General features: G+C 41.1%; 2 protein-coding genes and 2 pseudogenes across 3 annotated transcripts; 3 read left to right on the top strand and 1 right to left on the bottom strand.

The window, feature by feature from the left end:
- The first annotated feature begins 718 nt into the window (after positions 1–718).
- LOC143478267 (odorant receptor 131-2 pseudogene) lies at positions 719–1,699 on the top strand (annotated as a pseudogene).
- A 2,152-nt stretch (positions 1,700–3,851) lies between these two features.
- Positions 3,852–8,401, top strand: LOC143478264 (odorant receptor 131-2-like). Its single transcript, XM_076977233.1, has 5 exons — positions 3,852–4,035; positions 4,184–4,345; positions 4,941–5,056; positions 5,514–5,616; positions 7,431–8,401. The coding sequence occupies exons 1-5, from the start codon at positions 3,852–3,854 to the stop codon at positions 8,399–8,401; spliced, it is 1,536 nt and encodes a 511-aa protein (XP_076833348.1).
- Positions 8,402–15,312: 6,911 nt separating this feature from the next.
- Positions 15,313–16,260, bottom strand: LOC143478261 (odorant receptor 131-2 pseudogene; annotated as a pseudogene).
- Positions 16,261–22,883: 6,623 nt separating this feature from the next.
- diabloa (diablo, IAP-binding mitochondrial protein a) lies at positions 22,884–25,295 on the top strand. Of its 2 annotated transcripts, none has more exons than XM_076977078.1 (6): positions 22,884–23,298; positions 23,409–23,535; positions 23,732–23,854; positions 24,018–24,128; positions 24,359–24,455; positions 24,563–25,295. In XM_076977078.1, exons 1-6 carry the CDS (start codon positions 23,171–23,173, stop codon positions 24,766–24,768), a joined length of 792 nt encoding a protein of 263 aa, XP_076833193.1. In that variant the 5' UTR covers positions 22,884–23,170; the 3' UTR covers positions 24,769–25,295. The 2 variants fall into 2 exon arrangements, with proteins under 2 accessions (XP_076833193.1, XP_076833192.1); XM_076977077.1 differs by having other exon boundaries at positions 22,887–23,298; positions 23,729–23,854.
- Positions 25,296–27,191: the final 1,896 nt, after the last annotated feature.

Genomic DNA, 27,191 nt, shown 5'->3' with positions numbered 1-27,191 from the left:
ACCTCAGGTTATCAGGTGAGAGTTTTTTTATTTGGTAAAGAAATTAGATTTTTGGGACCTATACAGAACCATTCCTGGTGGATTCTTTTGGCTGATGTAATGTCATTATTGGCAGAAGAAACAGTGGTAAATTCCAGCATGTTAAGATAAATTTTAAAATCTAATTGAAAATTAAAAGCTCAAAGAGATAACGATATTTACCATGCAAATTTTTCAGCTGGGGCTTCCTGAACCTAATCATGATTTCTCTGCTGTTTGTAATTGCAAACCTCCCAGTGGTGCGCCTGCTTTCTGATTAGGGATTCTTTATTTTTAACTCCAGGCCTTTGCCAAATGCTTCAGCGTAACGCCCCTCTGTACTCTTAATCATCACTGCATAAACATTAAGCTCTACGTGTGTGTGACGTATGACGTATGTCTGCTCAAACACTATACATACATATATATGTGTGTGTGTGTGTTTGCTCCATTTATTTGACTAACTTCATTATTCCACAGGTAATGAACTAATGATGAAATTACTTATATTTTCTAAAGGTTTATTATCATTATGAGTTAAATGTATATTTGCACAGATAAGTTTATTTATGTACAATATAGTGGTTGTTATTCTCTTAACATTGCTAAGATTTTTGTCTTTTGTATAAATGTATCTCCATGATCTTTTATAAATCTTACACGCTATTCTAAATTTAATTACTTTTTTTCTCCTTTAGACATGTGCACAGTTGAATATAACTGCAGTGAGGAAGCCAATAGCAGCAGATATCAGCTACAGTTGGTCAGCTCCATACCTCTGAGGATTAATGTATCAATGTCCATAACACAGTTTTTTGTGTGTCCTTTCATATACATCAATGTGCTCATGCTTGTTACCTTCTCCAGGAAGCAGGCCTTCAGGACTGAGACACGCTACATACTGTTTGCACACACATTACTGGTTGATTTGATTTTTCTTTTACTGACTGATTTTGTAGTGCTTATATCCTATGGTGATGTTCTGATGCCCGTGGTGTTCTGCATTCCCTTCTGCATGCTCATGGAGATAATCACCATGTGCACACCACTGACTATCACTGCCATGTGTGTTGAACGCTACGTGGCCATCTGTATGCCTCTGAGACACAGCGCCCTCTCCACCTCCAGCAGGACCCGTACTGCTATCTTCATTATCTGGATTGTGAGCACTGTAAAGCCGCTCGTGGACTTGATCATCCTTGTTTCGACTGTCTCACAAGATTATCTGTCACAGCTCACCTTTTGCTATTATGAGATTATGACACCTGAGACATGGCATCGTTACATGAGAGGCTGTGTGTGCATCATCAGTTTCATCATAATCTTACTCGTTGAGTTATTTTGCTATGTGATGATTATGCTTGCCGCTCGAGCAGCATCTGTAGACAAGAAATCTGCATCTAAAGGGCTCCGTACTGTCTCACTGCACATGCTTCAGCTTATACTGTGTACGATGGAGATCATCTGCCCCTATATTGAAGCCATAGTCATACAAAAAGACATCCAGGTATATTTGTCAGTCCGATTTTTCAACTTTATAACATTCAATGTCATTGCTAGGGCAGTGAGTCCACTAGTCTACGGCATAAGAGATGAGAAATTCTACACTGCCTTTGTATACTACATGCGATGTGGACAAAATCGCATTTCTTCGGAGCATAGAGAATCAAACCCAGTATAAAACCCAGCATATATATATATGTATATATAGTTTTCTGAGTGTGCATTTAAAATTGTGTGTGATAACACCTTTCCAAAATTAAATGTCTTATAAACAAATCTAAGCATAATCCATTAGATTAAAATGCCTATTTTTACTATTAAGAACATGTATTTAGTCAGTTGTGTACAAAGGTTTGACTGGTTATGTGTGTCAAATGTTTGGCATGTATTTAATTCTTATATATAAGACATTTAAATTGCATTTTGCATAAACATTCCTAGTAGATATGGCCAGGTGTTCATGCTTTACTATCATTATAATAAAATTCATAGATTCATAAAAACTATTGTACATACCATGGTGACTCCACGTAATTCCACATGGCTTCCCAAGGTGCTAAAATCCTATTTTCTCCTAAAAATGCATGTTAAATTTGGGCCTGTTAATGTCTTATTGCCACATGCCTTTCTTTGTTCATCTGATACCATACAAATGCACTGTCCATGGTGTACAATAGTACACCATAATGCCTATAGCTCACTGTGGATTAAGCCTGGTTTATACTTTCGCGAGTGACCGTAGCGACCTGACGAATTTTAATGTTGCTTTGTGTTTCAGGTTTGAAAAGTGCTGGAATTTAGGCTAAAGTACTAAAATGCTTGAAATTGTAACTACTTCGTTTCACAACAAATAGCTGTCTGACTGAACAGTTATCTTGTATTACGTTAACAAATACGAGCCTCTTGTAATTCCAGGACGAAACATGAGAGAAGGTGAAGACGTTGATTGGGCATTTTGAAAATAAACAACTATTAAATAATGTGATAAAAAGTGAATTATTTCGAATCATTTTGAGTATATGTATAAATATTTAACTTATTTACGTTTATCATGCTGGGAAATATTGAACTGGACCTTTAAAGTGACGTACAAGTGCTTTAATTTCACCTTATAAAGGTGTATGAACCCGGCAAACATGACTTTGTTCATTGCGCTGAGGCACGGCGTGTGAGGGTTACAAAATTCAAGAGGAGCACGACCTCGCGAATCGACACCGCGCGAGGCCCTTGCGCATGGGCGGAGCCACAGCGATAACGTCATTTTCGCCGTGCGGACCCTCGCGCCGCGTCAAGTATAAACCAGGCTTTACTCAGCTTCTGGACAGACTGAGATGGGACAGGACGCAGCTCTTTAAAGTGGTCTCCCACACAGTTAGGTGAGAATGAGCTACACTACACTGTCTTTTGACGACATGTTCAGAGTCTGTGAGAATCTGTGTCTGTCATTTTGGTGGTTGTATAGCCAGAACCAACTCAATAATAATAATAATAATAATAACAATAATCTTTATTGGTATAGCAGCTTTCATACACACATACAACTCAGCTTTACAGAATAAATAAAACAAAACATTAAAAGGAAGCAAAAATAAAAGGAAACAAACAGAAATAGAATAGATAATGAAATGACAAATTAATAGAATAATGTGATAAAATAATAAAATAATTAACCATCAGAATCTCCAACAGAACCCAGATACCCTAGCCCGGATCAGGCTTCACTCTCCTATGGGCCCACCACCTGTGGGAGATGTAGTACTAGGGGTAGTACTACCGCTTTGTGGCGATGGCCAAAGGCGGGGGCCTTGGCGTACTGATCCTCGGTTACTGAAGCTGGCTCTTGGGACAGGATTGGTTGGGAAGGAGCCTGAGCTGGTGTGCGAGGCTGAGAGATACCAAATAGATATAGTTGGGCTCACCTCAACACACAGTTTGGGTTCTGAAACCAAACCTCTTGAGAGAGGCTGTACTTTATTTTTTTTCTATAGTTGCCCAGGGTGAAAGGAGAACGGCTGGTGTGGGCTTACTCATAGCTCCCCGGCCCGCTGCCTGTGTGTTGGGGTTTTCCCCAGTAGACAAGAGGGTTGCTTCCCGGCACCTTCGGATTGGGGAACAGGCTCTGACTGTTGTTTTTGCTTATGCACCAAATGGCAGTTCAAAGTACCCAACCTTCTTGGAGTCCTTGGAGGAGTGCACATGGCACCAGGATGCCTTAGGTCACTGTTCGATAGTCGATTTTGTAATCGGGTCGTTGTACTTGCGACCATGTGTCTTGGATACTCGGGTAAAGAGAGGAGCTGAGCTGTCAACCTCAGGTAAGGGAGGCCGTCATGCTGAAGAAAGAGTCCTATCGGGCCTGGTTGACTTGTGGGACTCCAGATGCAGCAGACAGGTATAGGAGGGTCAAGCGGGTCATGGCCTCGACCATCGCGGAGGCAAAAACCCGGTGTGGGAAGAGTTCGGTGGAACCATGGATATTGACTTTCATTGGCTCCGAGAAGATTCTGGCAAACCGTCAGGCAACTCAGGAGGGGAAAGCAGTTTCTGCCCAACAATGTATACAGTGGGGCTGGGGATCTGCTGACCTCGACTGGAGATGTCATTAGGTGGTGGAAGGAATACTTTGAGGATCTTCTCAATCCCACCATCACGTCTTCCATAGAGGAAGCAGAGCTGGGGGACTCGGACAGGGGTTTGCCCATCACTCGGGCTGAGGTGACCAGGGTAGTTGTGAAACTCCTTGGTGGCAAGGCTCCAGGGGTGGATGAGATCCACCCTGAGTTCCTTACGGCTTTGGATGCTATGGGACTGTCCTGGCTGACACGTCTTTGCAACATTGTGTGTACTTAGGGGGTAGTGTCTCTGGACTGGCAACCGGGGTGGTGGTTCCTTTTTTTAAGAAAGGGGACCGGAGGGTGTGCTCCAACTATCGGGGGATCCCACTCCTCAGCCTCTCCAGTAAGGACTATGCAGGGGTTCTGGAGAAGAGTCCGGTCGGTAGTAGAATCTCAGTTACAAGAGGAACAATGTGGGTTTCTTCCTGATTGTGGAAAATTGGTTCCAGCTTTTCACCCTGGCGAAGGACCTAGAGGGTGCATGGGGTTTGCACAACCAGTCCACATGTGTTTTGTGGATTTGGAGAAGGCATATGACCGTGTCCCTCGGGGATTCCTTTGGGGGGTGCTCCGGGAGTATAGGGCACGGGGCCCGCTGCACAGTCCCTGTACAAATGAAGCAGGAGCGTGGTTTGCATGGCCCTAATGGCAGTAAGTCAGATTGGTTCCTGGTGGGAGTTGGACTCTGCCAGGGCTGCCCTTTGTCACTGATTCTGTTCATAACTTTTATGGACAGAATTTATTGGCGTAGCCAAGTGGTGGAGGGGGTTGGTGGCCTCAGGATTCCGTGTCTCCTTTGTGCAGACGATGTGGTCCTGTTGGCATCATCGGGCCGAGACCTGCAGCTCTCGCTGGATCAGTTTGCAGCCAAGTGTGAGACGGCTGGAATGAGAATAAGCACCTCTAAAACTGAGACGATGGTATGGTACTCAGTCGGACAAGGGTGGAGTGCCCTCTCTGGGTCGGGAATAAATCCTTGCCTCAAGTGCAGGAGTTCAAGTATCTTGGATTCTTGTTCACGAGTGAGGGAAGGATGGAATGAGAGATTGACAGACGGATTGGTGCTGCTGCTGCAGTATTGCGGATGCTGTACTGGATCGTTGTGGTGAAGAGAGAGCTGGGCCAAAAGGCAACTGGTCAATCTACATTCTGACTCTTACCTATGGTCACGAGCTCTGGGTAGTTACAGAAAGAATAAGATCAAGAATACAAGTGGCTGGAATTAGTTTTCTCCACAGGGCTCGGCCTTAGAGATAAGATATGGAGCAGGGTCATCCATGAGAGGCTCGAAGTAGAGTCGCTGATCCTCCACGTAAAGAGGAGCCAGTTGAGGTTGTTCGGGCATCTGGTCTGGATGCCACCTGTGCACCTCCCTAGGGAGGCACTCCAGGCATGTCCAAGTGGGAAGAGACCCCGGGGAAGACCCAGGACACACTGGAGAGATTATATCTCTTGGCTGTCTGGGAATACCTCGTGTTCGGTTGTAGTCCTTCCTTCGTTGTGTTTAGTTGTAGCCTGGTTTTGTTTCTCCCCTTCGCCATTACTCCCCTTAGTGTTATGTTTCTCCACATCCCGTTCATGTAGCTTGCTTTATGGTAATGTTCCTATTTGTGTTAACTCTGCTTAGTTGTTTCGCTGTCTCGTTATATCGTATTAGCTTTACGTTGTATGGTGTAGTTCCTATCTGTATTCTGTTTGTCTGTTTAGTGTTAGATGTGAGTGACAGGTTATCATTGTTATCTGAGTAATTACAGTTGCCATTGTTACCTCCATTAGCTTTGTTTGTTTTCACCAAGATTTCAGGTTAGATTCTCTAGACCACTGTAAGAACCATTATAATGCATGCTGCATCTATTCCACAGAATGGTTGAACAAACAAGGCAGTGAGAAGATCTGTTTTTCATGAGAACTCCATCTCAATTAGTGACCACTTTGTTACCCTCACTGATGACCAACCCCGGTGTATATTATGGGGAAAGATAAAAATTGAAAATATCATTTGCCCTGTAAAATAAACCCATGGCACTCTTCCTGAGCTTGTTAAAGTATTGTTCTTGAGGACCTTCCACAGGGACAAGGCTTTGCTGTGGCCAAACCTGATCCTAAAATACTGTGTTGAAGAGACTACAATTCTGGAGTTAATTTTGTTTTTTAGCCTTATTACGTCCCGGACTGCCGTATCCACCTCCTGATCATCCGGGCCTGGACTTGCGCATGTGGTTGACTCTGCCCATCCACTCAGGCCATATGTATATTGGAGGGAAGAAGAACCCCCCCCCCCCCCCCCCACCCCCCCACCACACAAACTACACTACAAATTCTCATGATGAATTCATCAAAAATCTGTGCAATATTAATACTACTATTTACAGACAATGCATTCGGTGGCATAAAGAAGACAGTGGGAGATTATCTATGATTATCAACAACAGAGACGTTGAAAATCTGCACTATAGGCATTTTTTCCCAAACTGCATCTCTTCCCGCCTTGCAAAAGGAAGACAACCTGTCAAACCAAAAATCCTCACGAGAGGTTATATCCCTTAATAAACTAAAGACAGAACAATGTACGCTTCTTTACGCTGTTTTATTGTACTTCTTTGAAGGAATAAAGGGTTGCCATACTAATTAAACAAACTCCTGAACACCTGAACACTCAGTCCTTAATGGCAGAGGAAACTGCTAAATTCCAGCATACTGTATTTTGCAATCATTCACTTTTTAAAAGTTAAAGTTAAAAGCTCTAAGAGATGACCATAATTATCTTGTTAATTTATTCAGTTGGGGCTTCCAGAATCCCACTATGATTATTCTGCTCATTGTAACCACGAATCTCCCAGTGGTATAACTTTTTTATTTTTAAATCCAGATCTTTGCCAAATGTTTTAGTGTAAACCCAACCCCCCCCCCCCCCCCCCCCCACCACTCTAACCTAACACTGGTACATAAACATTAAGCCCTACGTGAGCATGACGTCAAAAATTAGATATTAAAATGAATCTACTCTGACACTATATAAATGTGAATTTGCTCACAATCTGTTATTTGAATAGCATTATTGATGCAGGTAAAGCTTTAATGATATGAGTAATAACATTCTCATGTTTTATTACTACCATTATAAAGTAATTGAACGTCTGTATAGATAAAACTTTGTGTACTACATATTGGTTATAATTATCATTACATACCTATTGTATTCCTATTGTATTCATATAGTATTGTTATATTAAATATGTCTGCATATCTTTTTCAGAATGTCAAGCAATACTAAGCTGGTCTCTTTTCCTTTAGATATGCGCACAGCTGAGTGTAACAGCAGTGAGGAAGCTAATAGCAGCAGTTGCCAACTACAGCTGGTCAACTCTGTACCTTTGAGGATTAATATATCAATGGCCATAACACAGTTCTTTGTGTGGCCCTTTATATACATCGATGTGCTCATGCTTGTTACCTTCTCCAGGAAGCAGGCCTTCAGGACTGAGACACGCTACATACTGTTTGCTCAAACATTACTGGTTGATTTGATTTTTCTTTTGCTGATTGATTTTGTGTTTCTCATATCCTATGGTAACGTCCTGATGCCTGTGGTGTTCTGCATTCCCATCTGCATACTCATGGAGATGGTCACCATATGCACACCAACAATTATCACTGCCATGTGTGTTGAGCGCTATGTGGCTGTCTGTATGCCTCTGAGACACAGCGCTCTGTCCACCTCTAGCAGAACTCATACTGCAATCCTCATCATCTGGGCTGTAAGTACTGTAAAACCACTTGTGGATGTGATCATCCTTGTCTCAACCGTCTCGCAAGATTATCTCTCACAGCTCACCTTTTGCTATTATGAGATTATGACTCCTCAGACATGGCACCGTGAAATGAGAGGCTTGTTGTGCATCCTCCACTTTGTATTCATTTTTCTTGTGGAATTATTTTGCTATGTGATGATTATGCTTACTGCCCGAGCAGCATCTGTAGACAAGAAGTCTGCATCTAAAGGGCTCCGTACTGTCTCACTGCACATGCTTCAGCTTACACTGTGTACGATGGAGATCATCTACCCCTATATTGAAACTGCTCTTGAACAGCTAGACTTCCAGGTTTATACATCAGTTCGCTTTTTCAATTTTATAACATTCAGTATCATTGCCAGAGCCGTCAGCCCACTAATCTATGGCATTAGAGATGAGAAATTTTATGCTGCTTTTGTTTGCTACGTGCAATGTTGGCATAATAACATAGCACCTCAGCAGAGATATTAACACCCAGCATAAAAAGTGAAAAATATGTTACCACTCTAAAACAGAAAACCATCCTGAAGGATGCTTTAAAACGTGCTAATTAAATAGGTCATTTAATTTGTACATGCTATACAACTACAGTTTATTTGAGTCTTATTTTCATAAACATTCCAAGTAGATATGGCCAGATGTTTAAGCCTTACTAGCACTACTTACTATGACTTATAAAAATGTATAAATGTTATGTTTTATAAAACATATTGTCCATACCCTGTTGACTAATTCTATGTAGCTTCCCAGAGCACTGAAAGCCTATTAAAAGTCTTCTAATAAAGGGTGTTTAATAAAGGGTGATATTGGATATATATATTATATATCTATGCTATAGCATCTTCTGAATACACTGTCCCTGGTATAACATATACTGATGATGCCACAATCAATAATACATCTTAATGTCCAACTCTGTGGTTTGACATCTGGACAGAATACAGCTCTTTAAGGAGGCCTCACACAGACTGATGAATGGCACATGCTTTGGTGATTCAGCTATACTACACCACCTTGAAGTGCACAGGAAAGATGGGGACCTGTAGCCTCGTTTTCAGCAACATGTTCACAATCTATGTTAGAGTCTGTGTCTGTTGTAGGACTAGTTCTGCCTCAACATTTTACAATACTGATACTTTTGAAATTGCAATAGGACACTTGTACTTGACAACTATGATGTCATCTGAACAATGATCAGCCTTTGTTATTATTGTATTGGTCAAGTTCTGTTATACGTACACTTTTTCTTAAATAAAGCAGCTCAAGTTAAGGCAAAATGCTTGCATACATTCTAGAGTTCTGCAAGTCTTACAAATATTTTTTATTTTTTATTATTATTTCTAAATGCCAGAAGGTTGGCATTTAAAATAATAGTGTAATGGCGAGGCACAGGCTGAGGGTGCATACACACAACTTGTTAATTAGGCAAGTATATAGCGCAGGCAACACACATACAAACAGATATACAAACAGCGTCAGACTCAGACAAAGACGAGCATGGGACACTGCATAAACACACAATAAATAGAAGAACTAAACGCGCAATCTTTCCTGAAAGTGTCCAAAATGAATAAATTAATAAGGGGCACAATAATGGGTTGTGCACAATTATATTTTATAACTGTTTTCCTAAAAACAAATGCTCTTATTTCCTCAACACAAAACAGCATACAATGTTTCAGGAGGCTGAAAGACTTTTCAAATCCAGTTAAGACATTATAAAAGTTCATTTATAATGAACACATCTCAATATGTGTCAATTTACAGCATCCACCATGAGGAGACAGCAGATTGTTCTGATCCAGCAGAAATAACCTAGTTGTGACGTTCGGGCATAGCCAAGGACGAGACACAGAATCCTCGGGTTGCGGAGCAAACGTAACTTTTATTCTTACACGTATTGCGCAATAGGTGCATGAGGAACATCAAACACATACGTAGAACGTGTAGACTTAGACAATGACGAGCACAGGACACTGCGCGAGCGCACATTAAATAGACCAACCACATTAGCCCCACGTGATTACGAGACAAGTCACAGGTGAGACTTATTAATCACACGACATAACCCTAACCACGGAGATCCACAGATGCAGACAAAGCACGTGGACCATGTATACACACGCCCAAAAGGGAGGGGCCGGGGTCCTCAACGTGACACTAGTACAGTATTCCTGACAAAGAAGCCGCAAACAATTCCATCTGTCACCATTTTCTTTCAGCTGAATTTTCAGATGCCTGTCTTGTTAAAATTAAGTTCAGATGATGTATTTTAGAAGCATAGATGCAACATGTGAAGTTATTCCAAATGCATATTTATCCCATGTCTGACTAGCTAACATCCAAGTTAGTACCAGGATTTGCTTCTATGTAATTAAGATTTTTCTTTCTCATATTTCACAATATTAACCACAAATCTTACAACTAAATACAGACAACAGAAGAAAGCTTAAGCAGAGAATTATGTTGTCACGTTGTGGGGGGGCCCCCTACCGGTCGCCCCCGGTTACAGCGGCAGCGGTCCTGTTTTTGGTTACGTGATGTTCGTCCCTCAGGTGGGCGGGACCCGTGATCCGTCTCACCTGAGGGTCGTTTGTTCGTCTATATACTGTATGTCTTGTCTTTGTACCAGTTGACTGCTGGTTATTATTTCCTTCATTTGGAACAATGCACGGGTTTTTGGTTTGCACACTTTCTATTAAACCATCCTCTTTCCCTGAGACTTGGCGTGATCGCTTCCTTTTTGAGTTGCTCACCCTGCCCGTCACATATGTGACAATAATTCAAATATAATAACAGTTTGATTCATTAGTCAGTGTCACATGGTTTAAATGCCTTATATATACATTATATGTGTAAATAACAGTATCTGCCTGCCAGCTACCATCAAACAAAACTCATGTTGTAACTGGTCGCAATTCTTGTCAACAATTAGCACTCAGCACCAGAAATGCAAGTGTCCTATTGCTGTAGAAAAAGGGGAATATATATAGGCATCCAAAATTAAAGGAAGATCCTAGCCAAATTTAGCTATTTCAAATATAACAAGAGGACTAGACAGTGGACAGGCTCCTCATGAACCAGCTTGGAGTTACTTAATTACAAGCTACTTTTTGTTATTTTTATACTTTTTTCAACTATTTAGGTTGCCTTTAGAGGAGGAACGTAACAGATGTATTGTGACGCTGTGGTGACGGAGGAAGAAGGAGACACTACCAGCGTCTTACGGTGCACACAGAACATTTATTTCATCCACACAACGCAAAGCCCAGCACAAACGGTGCAAGCACGCTGACGCTAGTGCTTACACGGGCATGAACTTTAGACAAAGACGAGCACAAGACACTGCCTGAACGCACATTAAATAGGTGAATTACACGGACCCACGTGACCTCGAGACAAGGCACAGGTGTAACAAACGAACACGCTCACAGACGACCCACGCCCACGGAAGCACAAACATGGACATAACGACACGCAGACAACGTAACGGCACGCCCACAGGGAAGGGTCCGGAGCTGTTCTGTGACATGTATATTGCAGCAACCATCAAATTGTAAACTTTAGGAGCAATATTCTGACACTAAACTCCAGAACAAGTGCTGTCTATGGTTACAGAGGTGATAAATCCATAATGCTCTACAGTAGTAAATTTTAACTCAAGTCTATTTTTTCACAATTTGTAATCATCATGGGGATTAAGCCATCACAGATAATAATCACTCTAACATGGGCCCACCACCTGTGTGGGGAGTAATAGTGTAACGATGGTGAGTCGCGAGGACAAGCGGATGAACACAAGTGCTTTAATTTGACAAACAAGGGGTTAAATTCCATGGGCAAGGCAGAAACAGACACACAGCCAACGTGACACTTCACCGAACGGTTACATGACCTAACAGGCATAGTAAACAATCACACAATTCAATAATAAATAAATAAACCAACCAGGAACACGCAGGATAAACTTGACATTTAAGCTAACATCCATCCATCTATCCATTTTCCTCTGCTTATCCGGGTCTGGGTTGCGGGGGCAGTAGCCTAAGCAAAGAGACCCAGGTTTGCCTCTCACTGGCCACCTCTTTCAGCTCTTCTGGGGGAATACTAAGATGTTCCCAGGAAAGCCAAGAGATATAATCTCTCCAGCATGTCCTAGATCTTCCTCAGGGTCTCCTCCAGTTGGACATGCCTGGAACACCTCAGCAGGGAGGCGGCCATGGAGCATCCAGACCAGAAGCCCGAAAAATCTCAACTGGCTCCTCTCTACAGAACAGCAGCAGCTCTAATCTGAGTCTCTCCCGGATGACTGTACTCCGCACTCTATTTCTAATGGAGAACCCAGACACCCTGTCGAGAAAACTAATTGCTACCGCTTGTACTGTATTTGCAATCCCATCCAGTGATAGTAAATTATACTGAAAGAGGGTGAGAAACATCTAAGCATCTAAGACCAAAGTGATGTCCAATAATAATAATTATTTTTTTAATACTTAGAATGAGATTTTTATCTTTTTGTTTATTAGTCTAATAGAGTTGTCTAAATCACTATATTTTATTTGTGTTTATTTGTGATATTTGTGTTACGTCCACCTCCGCCCTCCTTACCAGTCCCGTGTCGTCTGCCCTAGCCCCGCATTGTTTTCTCGTTTTTATGGTTTCCCTTCTGTCTGTCACACCCCTGTCCTCAGCATTTCCACCTGTGTCTCGTTTCTCTCCCCTGTTTCAGGGTATTTAATCCCCTCTGTTTTATCCCTCATTGTCAGTCATTGTGTTCATGAGTACTTCCCTTCCTGCCCCGCCCCGCTCTGCTCTGCCTTGTAGTCTCTGTCTTTGTCTAAGTTTTGTTTATTCATATGTTCGTCGTGTCTGTGCCTTACTCTCTGTTCTTCCTCTCAGTAGTTGTAATCTTTTGTGTTTCAAGGTGCTTATTTCCTTTTCCCCATCTGCCTTTCTTGTTTATTGTGGTTGTCTCTGTTTATTTGCTTTAGAGTGTATTCAGGTTTTGTCTTTCGTGTCCTTGCTCTTAGTCTTATGTATTATGGTTCAGTTTGTTTGTTAGTTGTTTTTGTATCTTCCTATTAGTTTAGTTTGTCTCATGATTATACTTGTTTTTCTCTCGTTAGTTCCCCGATTATCCCCTTGTCGGTATTAGTTACGTTTACCACTCTAGCATCCTCCTGCACCCTCATTCTTTAGTTTCCATGACTCGTGTGTTCGCTCTGTTTATTATCAGTTATAGTCTGTTATTTATTGAATTACATTGTTCATGTTTGCTCGGTTAAGCCTGTTGAGTTGTTGGTTGAATGTTCCCTAGTCTATGTTTGCTCTTTCCTCCGTCGTCAGTGTTTTCTTATTCCTAGTTTTATATTGCTGTTTAGTGTTCTGTCTCTTATTTATAATAAATATTCAAAAATCCTGCGACTGCGTCACGTCTGCCTTGATTCGTTACACTTTGATAACATTGAGTTGTAAACAGGCCCACCTTTTGGCCTAGGCCATCTAGGCCAAGGCCATGAAATAAACGGAATGCATAATTATGCACTATGCTGTTCTGCAGGCTGCCCAACTCTAATAAAAGGTAAACATTGAATTTTGACGTTTACAAATTCTTTGTGTTACTTGTGTGTCATGTCTGACTGCAAGTAATTTTAAGTATTATTACGATTTAGAATGAATATGGAGTGAATTAGCAAAACAATCCAGTAAACATGATCATTTATGGCATTTGGCAGACGCCCTTATCCAGAGCGACTTACATTTTTATACAAGTGAGCAATTGAGGGTTAGGGCCTTGCTCAGGGGCACCTCAGTCATGGCCTCAGGTCTGGGAATTGAACCTGCGACCCTCCGGTCACAAGACAAGTTCCCTAACCGCCAGGCCATGACTGCCCTATCACATGTCTGTATACCTTTACATTGTAAGTAAGGCCATAACACGTGACATGGCTTGTCAAAAACATCTCCAGTCTCTTCAAATCTTTTTTAAATTCTTTGTACTTGACGCTGAGACACATTAATGGTGCCTGCCACCTCTGCAGTGGATTTGGTCTTCAGCGTCTTGATAATCAAGGCTTTGGTCACAGGATGGATTTTTGGCATGTTGTCAGAGGTCACGTTGCAGTGCAAGTGAAGGTCTGGGGTGCTGGAGTTCTTTTTATACACACCCACTAATTAACCAATCAATTAGTGAGGCTGTAAACTAGGATTGGGTGCATTATATGACAAGGTAAAAAAACTTTTGTCTTGCCACTATCATTAAATGATCAATATTTCTGCAGTAAAGCAAATTTATTTTTGTAAAATTAAATCTCATTTGGGAGGGTTTCAGCTTTCATGAGTTACTTCTAAAACCAATCGATGAATTTAAAGTCCTGATGAACAGGTGAGTAAGGCTTTAAGGTGTGCTATTGCCTGTGGCATGGTCAGCACATCCTACCCAACTCTGAAGTGCACATTAAATATGCTACATGCAGCCTGTCCACAAACAAACTTTGTGGGTTGTCACTGACTCTGGACTAAGAGTGCAATCTAACATGTATCTAACATGTTTCTCTGTCCCTATTGCAATTTACATATAAAGTTAACGAATCATCCAAATTAAGTCAACTCTTTTTTGATTAGCGGTTTTTACTGTGTTAGGTAGATATATCTGGGACCTGATTGAGCGTGTGTGTGTGTGTGTGTGTGTGTGTGTGTGTGTGTGTGTGTGATTTCCTGCACAACACGAGTAAGGTTGATCTTTGAAATGTAGTGGCAATGTTTGCAGTGGAAATGTCATGGAATGAAAAGCATTGAAGCCTCAATTTAACTTTGTATATATCACTTCCTGGTGGAAGTGATTTTATAGATACAGTTTTATAGATACAGTATATCATCACACAGTCTCAAAATCATGCATTTGGTTGAAAGACCAACTACTCAAACCATGGACGTAATTTTGATTTCAAAAGTGGGGGGGACATGGATTCGTCGCTATTTATATATTTGGTTTTAACCGTAAAAACTGGGGGGGACCAAAACCGGAAATTACGTCCGTGACTCAAACACATAATAGTTCATTTACCGTTCAGTTTTGTTTGGCATGACTTTCTGGTATGTAGGTTCTCAATGAAATTAAAATATTTTATCATGTCTATTATATTTACTACTTGCTAACCATGTTTTTACCTCAGATCATACTTACATTTGGATGACAACACAGCATGGTTTTTTTTAAATAAGATGATGTTATACAAAATGTCAAAGCTGAAAGCAAAGTGGTGGATGTACTGATAAGTTTGACCTCTGCACTGTGAAATAGACTGAATCCACTGCTGTGGTAGAGTACCTCTAATATAGAACAATGTTTAAACATGTATTTATTTAAAGATAACTTGAAATTATACATGTGTATGTCTTTGGGTGATTTTCTTTCTTCGTCCACAAAACAAATAATATTTCAAGGCAGAGAAAAACTTTTCATCTCTCAATCCATAAACAAGTGGACACAGACACCGTGGAGCTAAAATAAAGGTGACATAATCAAAATATCTCACAAATATGAACAGCTCAACATTGATTTTCAGCACAACTGGCTCCACAAATGGAGTCCAGAACTGAATGAGACAGAGAAAAAGCTGCATGCCATGCAGGATCACAGTGTTGCGACCCTTGGAGATGGATTTCTTTTGAGCTGATGCTGCTGTTTTTGCAGCTGCAACAATTTTAAAGTAAGTGAACAGGACAACAGAAGACATGATCAGGAAGTAAAGCTGGGAAATAGCAGATCTCATGTCGCTCTGTCCCTTATTAACAATGAGCATTTCCACCGTGCAGACTTTATACGTTATGTAGAAGCTGTGAGAAACAGAAGCAAAGAACATGAAAAGTAAAATAATGATTTGTATAGAGCTCAATCCTTGGATGAACAATATGCAGTAGACAGCTCTGCGGATGGTACAGATCTCAGCATGACGAAGGGGAAAACATATGGCTATATAACGCTCCATGCTCATGGCTACCATCGTAAGTGGACTGCTGAACGTTAACATGGATATCAGTATGAGCAGCATGATACACACCCAAGCAACCATAGGTATACTGAAGTAGGTCAGGATTAGCAAAATATTTGAAACAAATAGAAATATCCAGTCACAAAGCAAGGTGTAGACAAAAAATATGTAGCGCATACTGGTACGAAAAATCTGTCTTTGGAAGAACGTGAATATAAGCAGGGTGTCAATGTAAAGAAAACCAGCAAGAAGCAACTGAATTATGATGACTCGCTCAGGAAACTGTACTCTCGGCATTGCTGTGACATCCACATATTTTGCTGTTGAGTTGTTCATTATGTTCAACAGTTCATTTAAAGTGGTGTTGAATTAGTTTCTTCATCCTCTCTGCAACAGCCAAAGGCAACATGCTAAGTTTTATTCAGCCTGTTTAAACACATCCAATGAGTCAACACTCAGCTTTACAGTCTATATAGTATTATCAAACTCTTGCATAATTCCCTTAAGGAATTTTAATTGTAAGTGGAGGTTTAACAAACAATAATTAGGTAACTGTTCCCTTGACCCCCAAATGCTTTTGTTTTTTTCATAGGTCTTCTAGAAACTAGAGTAAACAAAGTAGCAGCAAAAATAGTAACATGAACAAGACAATAAGATTATATTAGACCATTATCTTCCCTCCATTTGTTGCAGTTGCCCTGAATCTCCGAATCAATTCAATGTTATTGCTGGTTTTTAAATCTTTTAATAATTTAGCACCTTCATGCATCTCTCAGTGCCTGAAAGATTATGCTCCAGAAAAATCTGTTTAGTTGTTTGTTATTTGTTTTGTCATGCAGTTTGATTTTTATTTTTTTAACTCTAAGAAATTACAGGGATTTGGATTTTGGTGACCTCATATTTCCCTGTGGGCATGGGAAAAGTCCTTTACAGTTCTTGTCAAGTGTAGATGCAGAACAATCACTCAAAAGGCAGACCTACTTCTACTGGTCACGGTGGGCTGGTCCCAGCCCTCAGGGGAGATGCCCACACCCAAACAGACTCCCTCACCCACCTGACTCTCATTTTCTTATTCCTTCCCTCCATATCAGAGATGTTCAAAAGTAAAAAAAATGCAAGTCCACGTCAAGTCAAGATTCTTTAGGCTAGAGTCTAAGTCAAGTCATGAGTCTTTTGGCTAGAATCCAAGTCAAGGGCTTAATCGATATATTATAGGAGGTCAGCAGAATACCAAGAACCACCTGGATGTACACAGATTAGGATGCAACACTTTGGCCACAGGCAGGCAACACACACACACACACACACACACACATCATACACATATTGTGGAATAAAATTAATTGGCAATAACTGGTAGCAGAAGCACAGGAGGTTTTCTTCTAAAGAGATAGGCCCTTTGAAGAAAGGATCTCAAGAAAGGGCCATGGAAAATAATTGGCAACATAGTTATGATATGATGAATGTGGAAGATTGGCCAACTAAATTCTGTAGAGTGTACAAAATAGATCCATGATTGGTGCAATAAAGATTTTACACAACAGTAAGGGGGACATGATTTGGGTGGAGTGACCAAGGTGTTTTCACTGTAAGTTGTCAGATCTCATTCCCTCTTAAAAGAGCACACTGCGTTGTGTTGTGAGCAGTAATGACAGTAACGCGTTACTTAGTAATATTTTGCATGGCCAAATATTATGCAGGACAAATAATTTATTATTAAAACATTCTCTTAAGAAATTACATTGTTCTTGTTTTTTGAGGAAAAATGTCACTGAAACATTTGACGATATGAGCCTTGACAATATGAGCCTTAGTTCACAATAATTTGCCATCACAGCAGGTAAAATAGAACAAGAACAAATGTTCATTTATTAACTTTTTGCTTAAGCCTGTAATTAAGTCTCTGTGAGACATATAACAATCGTGTTAACACTGTGCCAGTCAAATTACTCAAACATTTTAATTCATCCTTAAGTGTATGTTGCATATCACACGCAGACTTGTTTCTATTTAATGGATGACACTGGATGTACTCTTAACTGTCCAGTATTTTATACTTTATGTCCCTTCCTATACCAATAGGACAGACCTGGTGATGCCTTGCTTTACAGACCTGGCTTTAAAGACCAAGTCCTGTCAACGTGGACATAGCAGAGACATCATACATACACAACATTTGCCAGTGAGGTTGATCTAGGGAGACCTAAACTGCTGGAGGCCTCTCATATTTTGGGTTGAACTCTGCCTATAAACTTTTTTTTGTTTTTTGCATTTGGTAATAATCTACAGTAAATGACTGTGTTTTGCCATGTTGGTAATCAATATACCATTGTACAATGCTGTGAAGTTATCAGTAAGACACTACCAGTGCTAATACGGCCCAACTCTCCCCAGAGGCTTGTCATCATATTCATAGAATGATTCACCTGGAACTTTCTTCTTCATGGACAGGTGGGTTGCATGTTGTTTTCAAATCAAGACAGAACTGAAACTTTTCAGCTGAAACCAGAGCTGACAGTGCCTGCTAAATGCTAACAGAACTGTTAATTATTAACTGAAAACTGTTTACATTAGTAGCCAAACAATTGACCCACATTTTGACTATTCATCATCCTATTCATCAAGACATTCATCATCCTATATGACAATCTTGATTGCCAGTCATCTTGCTGGTCTTCTTATTTGTTCCTTAAACTTTTGGTAAATTTTTTCATGTTTATATCTGTTGGAATTTTGGAATTCCTATCCTGCCCCCCACCCCCCCAGTTTTCACACACTTGGACCGGAGGTTTGTGACACAGGTGGACTCAACTGAAGTCCACCACGTGTGGCAATATCTGCATCTCAGCCATCACCTTTTCTTCAGTTGTTTTCCAAAAGCAAAAGCTGGCCCATTTTCAAAAATACAACACTATGTAGAATTCACATATTTTAGACAGACACTTCTGCAAGCAAAAGTGCAGAGTGCAAACAGTCAAAGTACACAGATGAAAATGCCTTAAGCTGTTGAAAACAACACAGGGCTGAGTATATCCCTGTATCTGATCCTACACACACCTCTGTGGGACAGTTTCTGTTTACCTTTATGCCGTACGAGGCACTACTTTGAGGTGTTCTGAACATGTTATCACACACACTACGTTAGAACACGTTATCTCTCCCTCCCTTTCTCTCTCTCTCCCTCTCTCTCTCTCTCTCTCTCTCTCTCTCTCATTCACTCACACAGAAAAACATTGTACCCTGACCAAGGCTAATGATTCTAAATTGTGAGCAAAAACACAGTTTATCTATTAATCCCTTATGCTCTCATTAAGTTCTGACTATATGAAAGCTATAGTAACAACACTGTCATATATGCCCGACCCAATAATTGACAAAGCACACACACACACAAAACATATGAAATTTCTGACTTTCACGAAGAGGCCAGGCCTAGAGAGCGTCACCATCAAACCTAAGTCAAACCCCACATCAATCCTAAGTCCAATGGCAGGCACCACTCAGCCCTCCCCTCAAGGGTTGTCTGTCCCAGCAAGCCACTCAGCTTGGTCAAAGCTTACTCACACTGCGGCCGCCCTGATGTCTCACCTCCACCGGCACCTCAGGCCTGTGTTCACCTGCTACCCTGACATGGTGCCCTTGCTGCAGCTGTGACCAGTGTGCTGACAGTGCTGGTATAAGGCTCACTGGTCCCCGTGCTCTGGGAGATGTTCCTGCTGGGAAATCTTGGGTCCTGACATTGATGTGAATGTTACACTGACATTTATCACCTACTAAAACATTGTTGCAGGCCAAGGTCATTCCTTCATGAAAATGGTATTGCCTAATGGCAGTGGTGCCTTACAGCAGGTAATGCTACACTGCACAATGTGCTAGAAAAAACAAGTCCAGTTTAAGGAGGCCCCACCTAGCACCTTACAGGTCTTAAAGGGTTCTGCTGCTAATGTCTTTGTGCCAGACACCAGAGGGGACCTTTAGGGGTATTGTGCAGTTCTTAATGGGTCAGGGCTGTTTTGGGGGACCTGCACAGTGATGGGTAGCTGGTTTTAATATTATGGCTGATTGGTTTATGTGATTTGCTACATGTGTTAGTAAATAAAAGTGTATTTTTACGTAGGAGTATTTTTAATACTTCCTCCTGCTTTATAAGCTTGTGAAGGGAAGTTGAGTGTTTTGAGTGCTGAAGCCTAGGCCTGCTTTCAGAAAAAAAACTGACCTTTCCTGCTCAGTTTCTATACACTGTCATTTCATCTTGAAATAGAGCAGGTCTAGGTTTGAAAATCACATTCAATTTCTTTAAGATCTTTAAAGAAATGCCCTTTTCAAAACGTGTTTTTAACATGATTGTTGATATCAGTGCAAATTGCACAAGTCATATAAAAAGGCCAGTGTGGTCAACAGTTGCAAGTATTTGTGTGACAACTTGGAAACCAAAGTGCATGCTGGGCTTGAGGAGGCCTGCTGTCACAGCTGCACCATGTGTGCTGTGTCATTCTCACATCGTTGACACTCTGGGACTTCAGTCAGCCCCTTAATGCTGATGCCTGAAACCTTATGTGGCTAATTACACAATATGTTTTGAGAGTAATTAAGATGGTCATCAATTATTAAGCGCTCTTTCTCATGCAAGTGTGTGATTAGGTTTCACATATTAGCCTGAAAATGACATACAGGATTGTTTGGCAATAAGAGACCCAGCACACCATCATTTTCTACCTGCAGTAATTAGATCAAAGCAGAGCAGAAAATAAATATTTGCTTAAAGACTTTTGTCTCTGATTAGCCCCTTGGAGAGATAACCTCATCCCTCATATCACCAGAACATTCAGTTTCTAGCTCAAGCTGGCCCACAAGATCTAAGTTTTACAGTGTTTGTCTTCTAGACTGTAGGTTATGTATATGTGAATACAAAATTGGTTAATATAGCATAAATAAAAAAATCACACCATATAAATGTTCACAAGGGAACATGTGAATTCAAATGTTGTGTATGCATTAAAATGGGCCTAAGCTAGAGGGGCAGGACTGCTTGGCTAAGACAGCCGGACCAACACAGATGGAGTAACACAACCAGACCAACAAGGCCTCAATACTTTTCCTCAGTGCAGACCAAACACTGCTCAAACTGGTCTAAGTCACACACAAATTCAAAATGTAGATATTGTGTGTAGGAGAGTTGTGTGTGTGTGTATGTGTGTGTGTGTGTGTGTGTGTGCGTGCGTGCGTGTGTGTGTGTGTGTGTGTGTAAGGAAGGTCTGCGTGTGTATGCGTGAAGATGGAGATGGGGGTGTGCGTGTGTGTGGGGGGGGGGTTTGTGTGTGTAGCGGGAGGGTGGGAGTGTGTATACCTATGTGTTTGTGTGTGGGGGGGGGGAGTGGGTGTGTTTAGCTGGGTAGGTGGGGGTGTGTATGCATAAGTGTGTGTGTGTGTGTGTGTGTGTGTGTGTGTGTGTGTGTGTGTGTGTGTGTGTGTGTGTGTGTGTGTGTGTGTGTGTGTGTGTGTGCCATTTAACTTTAAAGGGTCTTAGGGCTATGGCAAAAAGGCCAAAAAGAAAGAAGAAAATGACAAAAACTATGTGTTTTTATAAGTTTTCACCTGGAAGACACCTCTTCAAATTAATTACTGAAATTGCCACTGCCATAGATTTAATTCAAACATACACTAGCAATGTCAGTGCAACCCTCAGTGTATTTCTGTAATCTTGTTTACAGAAATAAGGTCTCCCTGCAGACCTCCTAAACACACTGCTGCCAGAAGAGGGAGTCTGGAGTCCGGCAAATAAACCAAACACAGGCTAATTCCATCTCCCCCTAAAAACACCCAGTGTTTTATTGGAGCTTGCATAAATGTGATAAAAACTATATGCAGGAATACACACCATGTGTGTATTTTATGTTTTTATTTATTTGTTTTTTTTTGGGGGGGGGGGGTATCTTTGGATTCAAATGCAAATAAATGTATCATAGTCAGGCTGTCACTTTGGCTTCAGAAGTGTCCAATCTCATACTGTATGTGTGTATCTGTATCCATGCATCCAATAGTTTTCATATGTATAAATATGTATTCCGTATTCGATGTGTTAATACACGTTAATGTCTTGCTAAGAAATGGATTTGTTAATCATGAACACATTGATTGATTAATATAATTATAATGATTAATCAATCACTAATCCATACCCAGAGAATATAATTCACCATTACTGTTCAAATGTGAATCTACAGGAAGGCCCAGACTGTATGATGTCCATATTTTTTACAGGAAAAAATGAAAATATTTATGTACCACACTGCTCAGAGCTTTCCTCTGTCATTCATACAGACAAATTATATATGGCTCAAGAAGCCAACAATAATTTGCTAAATATTACTTATGCATAAATCATGGCCCATACAATTATATTATCCAGCTGCAGCCTAACTAAAACGGAGGGAATCACTATGGCATGTTTGGCTTCCTCAAATCAACTGAAATCTACTGGTAATACCAACAGCCAACAATTAATAGAAGCTTAAAGATTAAGAAAGATTAAGGCTTTTTTAAAGTTTGCTTAATAAAGAAATACAAACTGACAAATAAAAATAGGACTCAATTAGGCGTTTATTTAATTGCCCATAAACATTAAGTATAATCTTTATAAATCAGTAATATCTGAATAATGAAAGTACATTTTATCCTTAGAAAGAGACAGTTTCAGGATCTCTAGTTAGAGCTGGGTAACTTCCAAACGTCAAGGGTCAAACAGCTTCGTCCCTTACCTCTTATCCTACTCTTGCCCTTTGGCTTAAGGTCTTTGCACATAAGTTTGCATGTTTGTTTTGAGTGCTGCGCATTGTCGTTGTTCGTGGCTGATATTACACTAGTAGAGAATGTACATCAGCCTTTGTCCTCCATCTGTTTACCAAAACCTCGTCTCGTTCGCGTCCACCAACCTTTCTGCTGACGCAGTGGGTGGGCTGTGCGTCAAAGCACGTCTCTCCTTGAACTTAAATCCACGACTTTCTGATTAGAGGTTTTGAGTACACTGGTCAATAAACTACCTGGACAGAGTACAAACTCGCCTAAGCGTATAAATACACACGTCGAGCTGTCAAATTCACTGAGAACACCGAAAGCTTTAGAACTACCTAATTTATTTTTACTTCAGATTACGCGAAAGTGATACTGCTCTATATTGCACAGACACGACACACCTGAGAGTGTGAAGAAGTACCGAATTCATCTGCAAGAGGGAACCAGGGTAAAAATGCAAGCTTTCAGACATTGCGGTTTGTGTGTGTCTAGGGGCCTTTTTCTGAGCCGGACCGACTTCCTCCTCTCCGAAGGGAACATGGCAGCGATTCGTCGCGTAGCTGTATGCTTAAATTTATTCAGGTAAATGTCAACTTGTATTTTATTAATGGGAATGATACACACGACACGTCTAAGACTACACAACATATGTCGTACTGCCTCACGAACTTGTTTTACATCTTTCAATTCAGGGGCACAGCCAGTGCGTTCTGCAACAGAAAGTCCGCGGTCCAACTTCTTCGTGTCCCCGAAGTTACACGCACAGACGTGGTGTCTTTCAGCGTCGGCAGTGGACTGTGTGCTGTCCCTTTTACTCAGGTAAGCTATGTTATTAAACCTTTAGAAAACCACCATAAATACGTTAGCAATGCAGTACAAATAAAGCATTTTCGCTTTTTATGTTAACGTGCAGTCTTTGGGTCGGGCAACTTAAAAGAGACAGTCACTAATATCGATATTGGTGTCATTACAGTGCATATGAGCAACAGATTTAAAGTACGTTTTCTTGCAGCAGGTGGAAAACCTCTCACACGAGTCTCTCATTCGCCGAGCGTCCTGCTTGATCACAGACAGCGCCAACACGTACCTTTCCCAGACTACACTGGCGCTCCTGGACGCCCTTACACTGTACACAAAAGTATGTTTTTGTTTTTTACGGCTTGTTAGTACTGTTTGTGCATTTTGGGAAAGCGCCAGACCCCATACAGAAAAACAAACTAACAATTTTCTCTCTCTCTCTCTCTCTCTCTCTCTCTCTCTCTCTCTCTCTCTCTCTCTCTCTCTCTCTCTCTCTCTCTCAGGCTCTACATACCCTCATTGCTCTTCAGAAACGCTATTTGAACTCGATTGGAAAACTAACGCCTGCTGAAGAAGATAGCATTTGGCAAGTGATCATCGGTCAGCGAGCAGAGGTAATGTCCAACAGCCATACTGAATTGAAATTACTGTGCAAAACAGTAAGCTGTACATGTATAGTATCAGCTGCTGTGTGTGCCAGTTACCTTCACATTTAGTCTCAGTGCCAGACACCTTAAGATATTGCAACATTTTACTTTGGGATCTTGGGAAAGGACATCTATGTTGCGTGGATAGAACTGTTTTGCAGTTCATGTTAATAAATAATCATCTTTTTGTCGGTCAGGTTGGCGATCGGCTGGATGCATGCAAACGCTTTGAGTCGAACTTTCTGAATGCCATTAGCATCTGTGAGCTGTCTGCAGACGCTGCCTACAGTTCAGGTGTGTTTAGGATCTGCACACACACACACATTTACCCTTGTGGCTCTGGGGCAAGGTCCTGTCTATAGTGCTTTCAGTCAGCTGACTCTGTCCTGTTGCTTTTGCAGGAGCTGAACACTCGTCCATTGCATTAAAGACCAGCCTGCAGGTCGCTCAGTCCAAGGTGGAGGAGATGCGAAGACTCCAGACGGCTGCTGAGAAGAGTCTGGCTGAGACTAAAGCAGACGAGATCCAGAGAATGGCCGAGTATGCATCCAGCATCAAGCTGAACGACCTGGAGGACGTTCCTGAGGCCTACCTCCGTGAAGATTGAGAATGCACACAAGTGCTCTGAACACTTCTTGCGCTTGAAATACTTGTTGCAGCTGTCTGTGTTGCATAGCTGAGGAAACCAGTGACTATGAAATCTTCAAGCTGACTCCAAGGCACTGGTTCAGATGTAATAAGATAGAAAGCAGTATTTATGGAACATAGTCTCAAAATGGATGTCAGACGCTACACTTACAGTCTTTAATCCTTTGTAAGGTCATTAGTTGGGCATCAGTGTGGAAAGAGCACCTTATGCTCAGTGTTCTGAAAGTTTCAAAATTGACAAGTGTAATTGTCTCAAAAAGCAATATGTTTCCTTCCTGTCATCTTGTAAAGGGATGTATGTGCTGTCTGTAAAAACAAATACACAAAAGTTAAGAATCTTGAGAATTAATCCTGTTTATTTAGTACTTGACTTGGTCTCATTCTCAGAGGGATAGTTGGTGTGCATATTATTCTGTGATTTATACAGAACAGAAATGCATTGCTAAAAGTATATATTGATGTGAATAAAGCTTATTTTTTTACTAATGTTCTGTCTGTTTGCATTAATCTACTCGCCGCTAGTTAAAAGAGCTTCTGATTTAATGATTTATCCTTCATTTATCCATTTTACAGGACCAAGGTGATGATCCTTTAAGCTACACTGGTTAAGTGTGGTTTAAGGTAATAAGATTTGTTTACTACATGTTGGTAAAGAAGAATTTTTAAATGGATAAGTTAAGAAGCACTGTTGGATATACAGTGCATCTGGGAAGTATTCACAGCGCTTCACTTTTTCCACATTGTTACGTTACAGCCATATTCCAAATTGTATTAAATTAATCTCTTTCCTCAAAATTCTACACAAAATACCCCATTATGACTGTGAAAAAAGTTTTCTTGAGAGTTTTGAAAATAGACAAATCATATTTATATAAGTATTCACAGCCTTTGCTTAATACTTTGTTGAACCACCTTTGGCAGCATCTATAGCCTCAAGTCTATTTGAATATGATGCCACAAGCTTGGCACACCTAGCTTTAGGCAGTTTCGCCCATTCTTCTTTGCAGTACCTCTGAAGCTCCATCAGGATGGACGGGAGACGTCTGTGCACAGCCATTTTCAGATCTCTCCAGAGATGTTCAATCGGACAAGTCTGGGCTCTGGATGGGTCATTCCAGGACATTCACAGAGGTGTCCTGAAGCCACTCCTTTGAGATCTTGGCTGTGTGCTTCGGGTCGTTGTCCTGCTGAAAAATTAACCGTCGCCCCAGTCTGAGGTCAAGAGCACTCTGGAGCAGGTTTTCATCCAGGATGTCTGTACATTGCTGCGTTCATCTTTCCCTCTATCCTGACTAGTCTGCCAGATCCTGCTGCTGAAAAACATCCCCATAGCACGATGCTGCCACCACCATGCTTAACTGCAGGGATGGTATTTGCCTCGTGATGAGCAGTGCCTGGTTTCCTCCAAACATGACACTTTGCATTCACACCAAAGAGTTCAATCTTTGTCTCATCAGACCAGAGAATTTTGTTTCTCATGGTCTGAGAGTCCTTCAGGTGCCTTTTGGCAAATTCTAGACGGGCTGCCTTGTGCCTTTTACTAAGGAATGGCTTTCGCCTGGCCACTCTGCCATACAGGCCTGATTGGTGGGTTGCAACAAAGATGGTTGTCCTTCTGCAAGGTTCTCCTCTCTCCACGGAAGAATTCTGGAGCTCTGACAGAGTGAGCATCGGGTTCTTGGTCACCTCCCTGACCAAGGCCCTTCTCCCCCGATCGCTCAATTTAGACAGGCGCCCAGCTCTAGGAAGAGTCCTGGTGGTTCCAAACTTCTTCCATTTACGAATGATGGAGGCCACTGTGCACATTGGGACCTTCAAAACAGCAGATTTTTTTCTGTATCCTTCCCCAGATTTGTGTCTCAAGACAATTCCTTTGACTTCATGCTTGGTGTTTGTGTTCTGACATGTAGTCAACTGTGGGACCTTATATAGACAGGTGTGTGCCTTTCCAAATCATGTCCAATCAACTGGATTGACCACAGGTGCACTCCATGTAAGCTGTAGAAACATCTCAAGGATGATCAGTGGAAACAGGATGCACCTGAGCTCAATTTTGACCTTATGGCGAAGGCTGTGAATACTTATGTGATTTCTTTGTTTTTTATTTTTAATACATTTTCAGAACTCTCAAGAAAACTTTTTTTACATGGTCATAATGGGGTATTTTGTGTAGAATTTTGAGGAAAGGGATTAATTTAATACAATTTGGAATAAGGCTGTAACGTAACTAAATGTGGAAAAAGTGAAGCGCTGTGAATACTTTCCAGATGCACTGTAAGAATTATATAGTGTCTTATAGCTACCAAAACTGCTTCTCACGTTTGTTATGGTGTAACGCTTGGCTCTGGCCTTTGTTGTTGGTGACCATCTATGTTGTGCAAT

This window comes from Brachyhypopomus gauderio, chromosome 16, assembly GCF_052324685.1.
Source record: "Brachyhypopomus gauderio isolate BG-103 chromosome 16, BGAUD_0.2, whole genome shotgun sequence".
NCBI classification, from domain to species: Eukaryota; Metazoa; Chordata; class Actinopteri; order Gymnotiformes; family Hypopomidae; genus Brachyhypopomus; species Brachyhypopomus gauderio.
This window is presented reverse-complemented; position numbering and strand designations above follow the sequence as displayed.